This window comes from Procambarus clarkii, chromosome 13, assembly GCF_040958095.1.
Source record: "Procambarus clarkii isolate CNS0578487 chromosome 13, FALCON_Pclarkii_2.0, whole genome shotgun sequence".
NCBI lineage: Eukaryota > Metazoa > Arthropoda > Malacostraca > Decapoda > Cambaridae > Procambarus > Procambarus clarkii.
This window is the reverse complement of record NC_091162.1, coordinates 33023692-33037248: the sequence shown is the minus strand read 5'-3', so window position 1 is coordinate 33037248 and position 13557 is coordinate 33023692. Positions and strand designations below refer to the sequence as shown.

General features: G+C 54.0%; 1 protein-coding gene across 3 annotated transcripts in view; it reads right to left on the bottom strand.

Annotated features, from left to right (window-relative positions):
• Positions 1–13557, bottom strand: part of LOC123757289 (probable deoxyhypusine synthase) — a 304623-nt gene that overhangs the window by 275604 nt on the left and 15462 nt on the right. For all 3 annotated transcript variants that reach the window (XM_069323865.1, XM_045740842.2, XM_045740844.2), the window contains exon 3: positions 9813–9922. In XM_069323865.1, coding sequence (XP_069179966.1) covers positions 9813–9922 — 110 coding nt within the window. The remainder of the gene's footprint in view (positions 1–9812; positions 9923–13557) is intronic.

Genomic DNA, 13557 nt, shown 5'->3' with positions numbered 1-13557 from the left:
GCCCCGCTCAGTGGGAAGAAAAACCCAGGCGGGGTCCAGCGGGGCCCAAGGCCCCCAAGTCAGCCCCTCCCCAGCCTCGAGGTCCGTCACCACAGGGCCCGAGGCCGAGTCCTCTCCCCAAGCCCCGACCCCACAAGACAAGGACGGAGCAGCCGGAAAAGCTGGAGGAAGGGGGGCCCACTGGTCAGACCCTGAAGCTTCGGCCGGGAGACAAGACTCGAATGCCTCTGCCACCCCCCCGGAAGGGGCAACCCCCGAAGCTGCCCGAGTCTCGAGATCAAGTAACCCCTGCTCCGACCCCGAAACCCTCAGACGCTTCGGGGCCGGAAGCAGGGGCGGGGGACCAGAACGAACAGAAGGGGAAGGACGAGGAGGTGCGGACTGAACCAGGATCGAAGCGACCCCCACCCCCAAGTCCGGGACTCGAAAAGCAAAGCAGGGCAGCCCCGGGGCATCCAGGGAAGCAACCAACCGAGCGCGTTGCAACAGACGAAACCTAGACTGCAACGCACGTGCCGCCCGTACCCGAATAGAATCATCAGAGGATTGGGTAAATTGAGTCACAAGCAAGCAGCAACACTCACAGGACTCGGGTCGAAAGTATCACCGACCCAACAGGCAGCGTGGCAGAGGCAAAAACAATGAGGGTCACCCTGAGACAAGGGGACCGAGCAACCCTCAAACTCGCACACAGCGAGTGGGGACTCCGGGGTCACATCCATCGGACCCACGCGCCCCCTAGGGGATTCCCAGGGTCCTGAGCGTTTACTTTAAGAGGACTCGCGCTCAGGTAGTCCCAGGCAGGGTGCTGCAAACCGGCGCCCAAAACTACCAAGCAAACTTCTAAAGCTGAACCCCAGGGACGTGTACACTCACGGGGACCTAGCAGGGGGCGCCACCGAGGAGAACAGTGGAAGGGCAAAAACAAACTGAATAAAATGAAAGAACCCCCCACCAGGCAAAAACAAAAAGAAAAACAAAACCCCGCAAGAGGACAGCGAACCCCAAGGAACAGAGCCGGCCGCGATGTCGGGAATTACAAGCTGAGCAGCACCCTGCGCCCCTACCAGTGCAAACTGCCTCTTACCTGCCGGTAACAAGGGAGAACAGAACACCCAAGAGCCCAACAGGCGGCCGAAAAACCGAAAGGTAAAACGGACCAGCAGAGGCAGACCCCGAGGAGCCTGTGGAAGGTGGCCCCAAGCCCCAAGGGCAGTACTTACAGGGCACCTAGGGAAGGCAGCCCTAGGCGCATGCAGCCCGAGTACTGAAGATAACTCCTGGCTCTCGCACCCACAAAACTAACACCACACTCAAAGCACAGTGCAGTAGCGACACCGGAGCCAGAGCACATGACCATCGCCTATAGCATCAGCCTCAAGAACTGAGGTGTGGGTAGCCGGCGCGGGGGGTCTGGGGCTCCCCCTTCCCCCTCCCGGGGAGGGGGGAGCTGCGCAGACAGCGGCGCGGCAGTGTGTGACGTCACACTAGTTTGCTTGTTTTCGGTTGGGGAGTTCTATCCACTAGTTCGGTTTTAGGTAGCAATTTTAACCAGAATAGGGGTTTGTTTTGGGGCGCTTACCTTTCTGGGTGCCTGTTCCGGTCGATGGCAGACATAGAATGCTTCCAACTACACGGGGGCTTCTATAGGCCATTGCTCCCCTTGCCTCTCTGAGGGGGCCCGGTTCTGGCCGTGGTCCCCGGTAGGCCTAAGAACTCCATACACATGACTGATGCCAAAGTCTGACATTAGCATATCAGCCTGGGATAGCTCCGGGGAGCCGACGGGGCTCCCCCCAGAAAGACCCATGAATCATGGGACCAAGAGCCAGTAACCCAGGCAAGCTACCACCCCCATCCCCCAATGCCCCGTCAAAGGCGCGAACCGCAAAAAGGCCAGTGCAAATAATGACAAGCGGAAGCCCTCTGTGAAGTGCAAAAATAGCACTGACCAGCAGATGAACTAGTTCCTGAAAGCGCATGTGACCCACAATCTTGCTCCACTGAGGGCCTACCTTGACTAACAGCAGTGCTTTTCATCTAAGTGCCAGCCATTTTTGTACTGTGTCCTGTCTGGCCTCTTGTTATGTATTGTTGTGCATGGACTTGACTATTGTGTGCTTGGAGCTGCATGTGCTAAGGCCTATCCTCCATGTGTGATCCCTAGCTCTGCCGTACACAGAGAGAATTCTCTTCTCTGGTGTGTTCAAGCAGATCATGAACTTGTTCTACCACCCCAAAAGATAAAAAATGAAACAGAGCTATGCTGAGTCCCACTTTGGAACCAGAAAGAGACGACACAAGAGATGTGGAGGGAAGAGATGTGGAGCGAAGAGATGTGGAGATGCAGGCGTTACGACCATGCTGGAAGCCACTCGCTCCACAATGATCCAATGAAAGTGAGGGAAAGAAGCCTGCCCAAAAAGCCAAGACCCCCTCAGTAGGAGGGGAAAAGACTGACTAATGCCATCCCAGGTCACACGAAACACACCTGAAAGTCCACATATCATGGGACCAGGAGCTGACAAGCTGGAAAAGATCACCCTACCTCACCACCCTTTCAAAGGGGCAACCACAAAAGGGCCAGTATGATCCACTATCATTGTTAGCCTTCCACGAAGTGCGAGAGCGATGCCAAAGAGAAGACAAACAGACAGCGGGAAGCACATATGACGCTGAATCTGGCTCCAACCAGGGCTTACCCCTAACCAGCAGCAAGAAAAAAGTTCCAGCACCACTAGACCCCCCTCTGAGAGCAAGGACAAGAGCCTCCTGGAACACAAAAGGTCAGAACTAGGCCGGCAAATAAGTGGCCGCCTCAGACATAACTGAGAAACACATTATCTGGAAAGATGTTGCGAAGAATCAAGGTAAATCTAATGACCGGGTAATATGCTTGCTGACATGCGAGACGGACAGTAGAACGTGGCCACTGCCTCCTCCACACCTGACCCAGAGTGGAGCACATCAACATCTTCATGGAGCCAGTCAGGACGAAGCTCCACAAAGGCCAAAAAACCAGCGTTGAATGTAATGAAACGCCATTTTCTGGGTGAGTCCCGGAGGCTCCCCGGAGCTATCCCAGGCTGATATGCTAATGTCAGACTTTGGCATCAGTCATGTGTATGGAGTTCTTAGGCCTACCGGGGACCACGGCCAGAACCGGGCCCCCTCAGAGAGGCAAGGGGAGCAATGGCCTATAGAAGCCCCCGTGTAGTTGGAAGCATTCTATGTCTGCCATCGACCGGAACAGGCACCCAGAAAGGTAAGCGCCCCAAAACAAACCCCTATTCTGGTTAAAATTGCTACCTAATACCGAACTAGTGGATAGAACTCCCCAACCGAAAACAAGCAAATTAGTGTGACGTCACACACTGCCGCGCCGCTGTCTGCGCAGCTCCCCCCTCCCCGGGAGGGGGAAGGGGGAGCCTCAGACCCCCCGCGCCGGCTACCCACACCTCAGTTCTTGAGGCTGGATGTCAAAAACGCGAAAAACCGCCGACCGGAGGGAGGGAGGGATGCCGGGGAGCCTCCGGGACTCACCCAGAAAATGGCGTTTCATTACATTCAACGCTGGTTTTCTGGGGGGAGCCCCGTCGGCTCCCCGGAGCTAACTACCCACAGACAGAAAAAGAGGGACTTACCCGGGAGGCGGTCGTCGCTCACCCCTCAACTCGAAGCCGAGACAACTGGCTGCAACCGCCGACCCAAAGCAACACAGGCCCGACGAGGGCCAGGGACATTCACAAGGTAACGAGCAGCCAGGACCCTGTTCGACCGCCAAAATCCCCGCGCCCGAATATCAGACCAAGACATATTCCCAAAGACGGCAACAAGAGCCGCGAACTTACGAACGTCATGGGCACGGGGATAGACCGCAGGCTGGCTAGACCTAATAACCCTGCGGACGACCTGAGAGACCCGAACCCGCGAACAGGGAAGAAGGGAAACCGGATCAACCCACAGCGCGTCCCCGGACACAGAAGCTGTGGCGCGCAAATAACGGCGAAGCGCCGCAACCGGACACAAAACATGATGCACCCCCGGCCTGACCAACCAAGCATCAACCACCCATGGACCCCTCCGGAACGCAGCAGTCTCATTCTTCGCCAGAAAAGAAGGAGACGGCTGCAAACGAACAAAACTATCACCACGACCAAAAGAGCAGAAACCCCTGCGCCGGAGGAGAGCATGAAGCTCCCCTACCCGACCCCCAGAGGCCAAAGCCAACAAGAAAAGTGCCTTGGAAAAACAAACCTGGACCGAAGGGGCCACAACGAAACGAGGAGATGAAAGGAAAGCGAGCACTCTGTCCAAAGACCAGGACGGCTCAGGCTACGCATGAGCAGGCCGGAGGTGAAACAATGCACGAGACAGCTTGCGAAACGGCGCAGACGTAACATCGATACCGAAAGCAAGCTGAAGCGGCTCCGCCAGCGCCGCACGATACGAAGCGACAGTGTTAGGCATAAGATGACGGTCCTGAAACAACCACGAGAGGAAGGACAAGACCACCCGAACAGACAAGGAGCTAACACGACGAAGACGCAAAAAGAAACGGAAGGACCGCCAGGAAACTTCATACTGCCGCCGAGAAGAAGCCCTCAGGTGGGACACCAACAAGGAGGCCACCTGATCACCATAGAGATGACGATAGACTCGAGTCAAAAAAACCATACGCGAAGACTCGAGGAGAAGATCGAACCAGCTACGTGACGTACCGGCCCGATCTGCTGAAAGAGGCGGAGCCGCGGGAAAACCCTCGGGTTCGGACACCGAGCAACCAGCGCCTGAAACCAAGGCTGGGCCGGCCACCAAGGGGCCAGAAGGACAACTCTCCCCTGGTAAGTCTCTAAGCGAGTCAGGACCTGGAGCAACAGCCGAACTGGGGGAAAGAGGTACAGGAACCCCCACCTCGACCAGTCGAGCCGAAAGGCATCGACCCCGACGGCCTCGCAATCGGGGAAGGGCGCCGCATAAACGGGAAGACGCCGCGACCACGCCGAAGCGAAGAGGTCCACCTCGGGGCGCCCGAACGTCTGGCAAAGCCAACGGAAGGACTCGTCGTCGACCGTCCACTCCGTGGAGAGGGGAACGAAGCGAGACAGGGCGTCGGCCAAGACGTTGGACACGCCCCGTACGTGAACCGCCAGGAGAGCCAAACCCCGAGAACTCAGCAGACGAGTCACCCGAAGCGACCAACCCCAAAGAGACAAGGACCGCATCGAACCCCCGCGGTTCAGGCAATGAACCACCGGAGAGCAGTCCGAATGGAGCCGAATCGTCGATCCGCGGGCCACCCGAATCCTCCCCAGAGCAAACCACACTGCTGCGAACTCCCGCACCGTACTGTGAGCTCGACGGAAGGACGGACCCCAACGCCCCTGGCCGGCCTGGTGAGCACTGGTCACAAAACCCCAGCCGAGAGACGACGCATCCGTGTACACATCGAGCGAGGGCTCGGGTAGGCGCCAAGGCACTGAACCCCGAAAAACCCGAAGAGGAAGCCGGTGACGCAGCAACCGACGCAAGTCCCCCGGGGGTCGAACTCTGCGATCGCGAGAGAGGCGGAAGGGGGAACCCCGAAGGAACCAGAACAGCCGTCGAAGCCAAACCCGACCCGGCGGGTAGACCACCATCGCGAAGTTCAGGCTCCCGCACAGCCCCTCGAGCAACCGCCGGGTGACCCGAGGGCCCTCCAGAAACAGACGAAGGCGGGACCGCAGCCGCAGGAGAGACTCCGGAGGGAGAGACAAGGAGGCGGTCCGAGAGTCCCACACGAGACCCAGCCAAGTCCGAACCTGAGAGGGAACCAGATGGGACTTCCTCCAGTTCACCAAGAACCCGAACCCGGCGAGCTGGGAAAGAACCAAATCCCTGGCTAGCAAGCAAGCTGACTGGCTGGGAGCCCAAACCAGCCAGTCGTCGAGGTAGGCCAACACCCGAACACCTAGGAGACGCAAACGAGCCACCACAACCCGTGTAAGGCGTGTGAACACGCGAGGTGCCAGGTTCAACCCGAACGGGAGACAACGAAAGCGGTAACTCAGACGCCCCACTACAAAACCGAGCCAGTCCCTGAACCGCGGATGAATTGGGACATGCCAATAAGCGTCCCGGAGGTCCAGGGACACCATCCAAGCACCCGGCTCCAAGAGGAGCCGAACCTGAGACAGCGTAGTCATCCGAAAGGAGGGGCAATGAACCCAGGGGTTCAGACGGGACAAGTCCAGAATGAACCGCAGGTCCGCGCAGTCCCGTTTCGGAACCGGAAACAGACGGGAAACCCATCTGAGGGACGACGTCGTTTCGACGACGCCCAAGCGTACCCACTCCAAGACGACTCGACAGAGCGCAGGGGAAGAAGCCTGCCCCGCCAGCCCCGACCCCCCAAAGGGGGGAGGGGCCACCCAACGCCACCGCAGGCCGCGAGACACGACCCGAAAGGCCCACGAATCGTGGGACCAGGCGCGGGCGAACAGCGCAAGCCGCCCCCCCATCGCCCCGTCAAAGGGGCAAACCGCGAAAAGGCCGGCGACCCTTACGAGACCCAGAACCCCGCACAGCGCGAACACCGCGCCGACCAGACGAGGGAGGGTCCGCAGGAGGAGCCAACCCCAAACCTGACACCAGAGGCCTACCACGACGAGAGGAACCCCGAGCCCTGGCACGACCTTTCCGGGAAGACCCACCCCGGGACCCCCGGAAAACCAACAAGTCCGACATCGGGCGACAAGCCGCCGACGCAGCCTGAATAAACTGCGCCACGGCCGACTCCCCAAACAGGAGAGGACAAAAAGGTGAAGAACGCCTAAGAGCCAGAGCCCAAGCAGATTCCACGGAGGAACCCAGCACCGCCTGCCGACACGCGAGACGGGAAGCATAGAACAGGGAAACCGCATCCCGCAAAATCGGCGTGAACAGCTTCAACAAGGCAGCCGACGAACGCGCAGCCGAGGACAAGGTGCTGGACCCCGGGACGGACCCAAGCGTCCCCACATCCTCCACGAGCCAATCCGAAGACAGCTCCAGGAGGGAAAAGAACCGCAAGGCCGAACACAAAAGGCCCCGAGCGCGCAAGTCCTCTGCCACGAGCGCCGCCGAAAGGGAGGGAACCTGCACATGGAGCTGAATAACGCCCACATCGCGGGGAAGGGCAGGGGCAAACAAGCACTCATTCAGGTACTCAAGTTCACCCCCCAGGAAAACCTGAAGCACCGTGGAAGCTTCCCGCCACTCCAGCGTGCGGGAACGACAGAAGGAATGCCAGGAATCCAGACCAAACAAGGGGCAGTCTGCTAGCCAGGATGACTCCGGAACCTCGTAACGGAGCCAGAAAGGGAACGAAGTCCCAAACCTGAACGTGGACGGATCCATTTCCGAGGCATAATCCGGGTCACGCAGGAGGTAAGCTGCAAAGGCCGCTCGCACCACACCAGGTTGGATGCGATAAGCCGAAAACCTCCGGAAGGACGGAACCGACGTACCCGGGGGAACACGGAACCGTACCCGGGGAGGGGCCGACACCAAATCCAACTCGTACGCAGAGGGGGTGAAAGAAAACCCCACTCCTTGTAACAATAAGCCCCGCTCAGTGGGAAGAAAAACCCAGGCGGGGTCCAGCGGGGCCCAAGGCCCCCAAGTCAGCCCCTCCCCAGCCTCGAGGTCCGTCACCACAGGACCCGAGGCCGAGTCCTCTCCCCAAGCCCCGACCCCACAAGACAAGGACGGAGCAGCCGGAAAAGCTGGAGGAAGGGGGGCCCACTGGTCAGACCCTGAAGCTTCGGCCGGGAGACAAGACTCGAATGCCTCTGCCGCCCCCCCGGAAGGGGCAACCCCCGAAGCTGCCCGAGTCTCGAGATCAAGTAACCCCTGCTCCGACCCCGAAACCCTCAGACGCTTCGGGGCCGGAAGCAGGGGCGGGGGACCAGAACGAACAGAAGGGGAAGGACGAGGAGGTGCGGACTGAACCAGGATCGAAGCGACCCCCACCCCCAAGTCCGGGTCTCGAAAAGCAAAGCGGGGCAGCCCCGGGGCATCCGGGGAAGCAACCAACCGAGCGCGTTGCAACAGACGAAACCTAGACTGCAACGCACGTGCCGCCTGTACCCGAAGAGAATCATCAGAGGATTGGGTAAATTGAGTCACAAGCAAGCAGCAACACTCACAGGACTCAGGGTCGAAAGTATCACCGACCCAACAGGCAGCGTGGCAGAGGCAAAAACAATGAGGGTCACCCTGAGACAAGGGGACCGAGCAACCCTCAAACTCGCACACAGCGAGTGGGGACTCCGGGGTCACATCCATCGGACCCACGCGCCCCCTAGGGGATTCCCAGGGTCCTGAGCGTTTACTTTAAGAGGACTCGCGCTCAGGTAGTCCCAGGCAGGGTGCTGCAAACCGGCGCCCAAAACTACCAAGCAAACTTCTAAAGCTGAACCCCAGGGACGTGTACACTCACGGGGACCTAGCAGGGGGCGCCACCGAGGAGAACAGTGGAAGGGCAAAAACAAACTGAATAAAATGACAGAACCCCCCACCAGGCAAAAACAAAAAGAAAAACAAAACCCCGCAAGAGGACAGCGAACCCCAAGGAACAGAGCCGGCCGCGATGTCGGGAATTACAAGCTGAGCAGCACCCTGCGCCCCTACCAGTGCAAACTGCCTCTTACCTGCCGGTAACAAGGGAGAACAGAACACCCAAGAGCCCAACAGGCGGCCGAAAAACCGAAAGGTAAAACGGACCAGCAGAGGCAGACCCCGAGGAGCCTGTGGAAGGTGGCCCCAAGCCCCAAGGGCAGTACTTACAGGGCACCTAGGGAAGGCAGCCCTAGGCGCATGCAGCCCGAGTACTGAAGATACTCCTGGCTCTCGCACCCACAAAACTAACACCACACTCAAAGCACAGTGCAGTAGCGACACCGGAGCCAGAGCACACGACCACCGCCAATAGCATCAGCCTCAAGAACTGAGGTGTGGGTAGCCGGCGCGGGGGGTCTGGGGCTCCCCCTTCCCCCTCCCGGGGAGGGGGGAGCTGCGCAGACAGCGGCGCGGCAGTGTGTGACGTCACACTAATTTGCTTGTTTTCGGTTGGGGAGTTCTATCCACTAGTTCGGTATTAGGTAGCAATTTTAACCAGAATAGGGGTTTGTTTTGGGGCGCTTACCTTTCTGGGTGCCTGTTCCGGTCGATGGCAGACATAGAATGCTTCCAACTACACGGGGGCTTCTATAGGCCATTGCTCCCCTTGCCTCTCTGAGGGGGCCCGGTTCTGGCCGTGGTCCCCGGTAGGCCTAAGAACTCCATACACATGACTGATGCCAAAGTCTGACATTAGCATATCAGCCTGGGATAGCTCCGGGGAGCCGACGGGGCTCCCCCAGAAAATTAACAAGGTTGTTGGGGCTCGACGGATGGAACGAATTCCGCACTGGAACGAATCGACTTTGCCCCCATATAGTTCGTTCAAGTGAGGACACTGTAATAGATCGGTAAACTCTGCTGCACATCCAAGTCATATTCAAACACAACTTGCTCTGCCGAACAGGGTGTTTGGTGGAGTTGTGAGCAAATACGTCCTACAAAGTGTGCATTATATTGCAATATATGCACAATTGTAAGATTTGCTAAAGTGAGGTTCATCAAATCAAGGTTGCATTACATAATAATTTCTAATACATGTACAGTATTATGTAGAGTAAAACACATTAACTTATTTCATAAAACAGCTTTCATTACATGCAGGTGGTGAATAATTTACAGCTAGTGATACATAAAGGCAACAGGTTGCAACATAAAACTTAAACACATACCATCTTTTTAATTTCTTCCACTGCACAACCAAAGCTTGTTGCCTGAAAACCAGAATATCTATATGTCTGGAAAAGTTCATGGTAGTTGATGCCACCATTGAAGTCATAGCCTGTGAAAAGAATGCTCTTTTAGGTTCTACAATCACTTTCAAGAGGTAAGTTCCTCAGATGCTCCCAAAGCTAGCTCCTTCATGATCCACACAGGACTCACATTGCCCACCAGGCTCTAGGATTTCTTTCCCAATGTGAAGTGAATTTTGGCAAGGGTTTGTACTCACCTAATAGGTGAGTACATAGGTGTGTTTGTATGACACATATTAGGAAACAGGGATAGTGACAAGTATCTTCAGCCACCACCAAGAGCAGCGGCTCACAATAATACTAAGGAAACAAATCACACTTCAAATTATCACTGCAAATGAAAATAGAAATACCAAGACTGGTAATTATTGTTCTGCAATCTACTCTTAGTGGATCAAAGGCTATACTGCCTGCCACCAGGGGAAACCACTACCACATGAGGGGTCAGAGGACCTGGCTATCCTCACTTTTAGTCATGATGTCCACCTATCACATTGGTAGTGCTATAAAAAGGACAATTAAATTGTCTTTTGTTGGCATTTTCTTCAAGACTTGTGACATATCAATCTCATATGTGCCACTGACTATACTAGAGCAATCTGCTGGAGCTGAATTTCAGTTTCCTTCCATGGCACTGCTTGAGGAGAGTCAACAGCCCACAAAAATATATTTTATAAAGCTGTTTGGCTCCTTTCCAGTTATACCACTGCCTTTTTTGCAACTAGTAACTTCTTTCCAACTTCTTTCCAAGCCTGCGCTTGGAAAGAATTTTATTTCATACACTTAGGATCTATTCCACATTTCTCCTTTGAGTACATGCATGGGTTTCACTTTGCTTTGCTTTTCTGGGTGAAGCCCCTTGTGGCTCCCTGAACCTACACTTTGATATGGTTGCCATCTACTGGGTCACATCAGCCTTGGAGTTCTACAGACCTACTGGGGACTGGAGCTAGAACCCAGCCCCCACAGATATTTATATTCGTCACCTCACCGGAAAAGGCAACCAGAAAGTCACAGAGTCAAAACAAACTAATACTGGATTCAAAGGAGAAAGTCTCAAAACCCACCTAAAGAACTTCCCCAACTGTAAACAAATGATCAAATTCTCTCAGAACTAGCACAAGCTCATTCACCACCTCCTCCACTCATTTAGGAAAAGGGGGGGGGGGAGGTAGCTCACCACCTGCTGGGGTCTGCACTAGAACTGAGCTCCCAGTTCTAGTGCAGATGTGGCGGTTACCAGGTTGCTGCTCTCCCATGTTGGCTCTGGTGTTCTGTTCAGCTCAGTGGTTTAGTGCTTGCTTTTAGTGGCTTTTCCTGTAAACTGTGTTGTAGTGAGAGCTACGTTTAACCCTTAAACTGCACAACGCGCCTGCAGACCCACGTTAGGGTGCGCAATGTGCCTCTGGGTATTTTTATTTTTAGTGTTCCATTCAAAACTCCTGCGGCTACATGGGATTCACATCAGTTTTCCCAGGGCTCTTGTAAACAGATGCCATCTTTAAAAAAAATCATGGGCCACATTCCTGGGTGTGAGAGCCTCAGTACTGAGTGAGCAACCAAGGCTGGCACACACAGCATGAGCTCACAGCACTGTTGTTCAGCTTGTGACCACAGCATCGCCAAATAATGTCAAAATATATATATATAACTTGTATTATTTAGCCATGATAGTATTACAGAAGAGCCTGAGTGTGATAATGACTGTGTACAATGTTCAAATGACAGTGATTTAATGCTGTTTACAATGTTCACAGCGCTAGCCACAGCACCACAGCATAATTTCGTCCATCTAGGAATCTTCAAACGACTTCCTAGGTTCCTTTACAAAATAAATTTGTGGTCAATTATTCATTTACAAGATTTAGTGACCAGGATTGTGATAACAGCAGGATTTTGGTGATAATTAACGCTGAGCGTAGTATTGTGGGAGGAGGAATTGTGGTGAGGGAGGGAGGGAGAGAATCGAGGTGGCCTCACTGTGTGTGTGGGGCAGCCACTCTTGTTTTGCTTATCATACTACCTAGTGGTTCGCTATTGTGAACACAATTGTACATGGGGTATATGCAATGTGTGTGTGTATATACCTATGTACATAGGTGCATAGTATTGTGGGAGGAGGAATTGTTGTGAGGGAGCAAGGGAGAGAATCGAGGTGGCCTCACTGTGTGTGTGGGGCAGCCACTCTTGCTTTGCTAACTGTACTAGCTTAGTGGTTCGCTATGGCGAACACATTTATACATGGGTATATACAATGTGTGTATATAGTGTAATAACTGCAACAGGAGTACGCTGGGAGGAGCTATTTTGGTGAGGGAGGTGATGTAATTGAAGTGTCATCTGCTGGCTGCTGTGTGATTTCTCATGCAGTGTATGGTGCCCACTGTAAAGTTTGGACACAATACTGGCTTACTTGCACAGTTCTGGTGAATAAAACATGTAGATAGGTATACATAACATGTGTAAATAGTGTAATAAAAACAATAACAGTATGGTGGGAGGAGCAATGTTGGCGAGTAAGATGTTGGAGGAGTGAGGGAGACTGGCTGGATGTGGCAGCTGACACTCGTAGAGTTCTGAGTGTATTGATGGTGAATGAATATACTGTGCGATAGTGTATAGTGTGTAAATAGATTGTATATATACATAAATTAGCATGATGCATGGGAAATACATGCAACATATGTGTACACATGTGTCATGCACGTAACACATTGTCTTCGGAGAGTACGGATGTTCTACTGCCATAATATAGTGTAAGTGTTCATTACACATAGGATTGGCACAAAAAACAAATAAAATGTATTTGGAACTGTGCACAAAAAATGAACAAAAATATATTTGTGGCAACTGGCGCATCTTGAGCCAGGTGTGCTAGTGGCCCTCGGGGGCATATGCCACAGGCGACCAGGGATTGATACCTGGTTGATACCTGATTGATGGGGTTCTGGGAGTTCTTCTACTCCCCAAGCCCGGCCCGAGACCAGGCTCAATTTGTGAGAGTTTGGTCCACCAGACTGTTGCTTGGAGTGGCCCTCAGGCCCACATACCCACCACAGCCCGGCTCATCCGGAACTTCTCTTAGAAAACAGTCGTTTTCTCTTGAAGATGTCCACGGTTGTTCCGGCAATATTTCTTATGCTCGCTGGTAGGACATTGAACAACCGCGGACCTCTGATGTTTATACAGTGTTCTCTGATTGTGCCTATGGCACCTCTGCTCTTCACTGGTTCTATTCTGCATTTTCTTCCATATCGTTCACTCCAGTACGTTCTTATTTTACTGTGTAGATTTGGGACCTGGCCCTCCAGTATTTTCCAAGTATATATTATTTGGTATCTCTCTCGTCTCCTTTCTAGAGAGTACATTTGGAGAGCTTTGAGACAGTCCCAATAATTCAGGTGTTTTTATCTCGTCTATGTGTGCCGTGTATGTTCTCTGTATTGCCTCTATTTCAGCAATCTCTCCTGCTCTGAAGGTGGAAGTGAGTACTGAGCAGTACTCGAGATGAGGCAACACAAGTGACTTGAAGAGTACAACCAATGTGATGGGATCCCTGGATTTGAAAGTTCTCGTAATCCATCCTATCATTTTTTCTGGCTGACGCAATATTTGCTTGGATATGCTCCCTAAACGTTAGATTGTCGGACATCATTATTCCCAA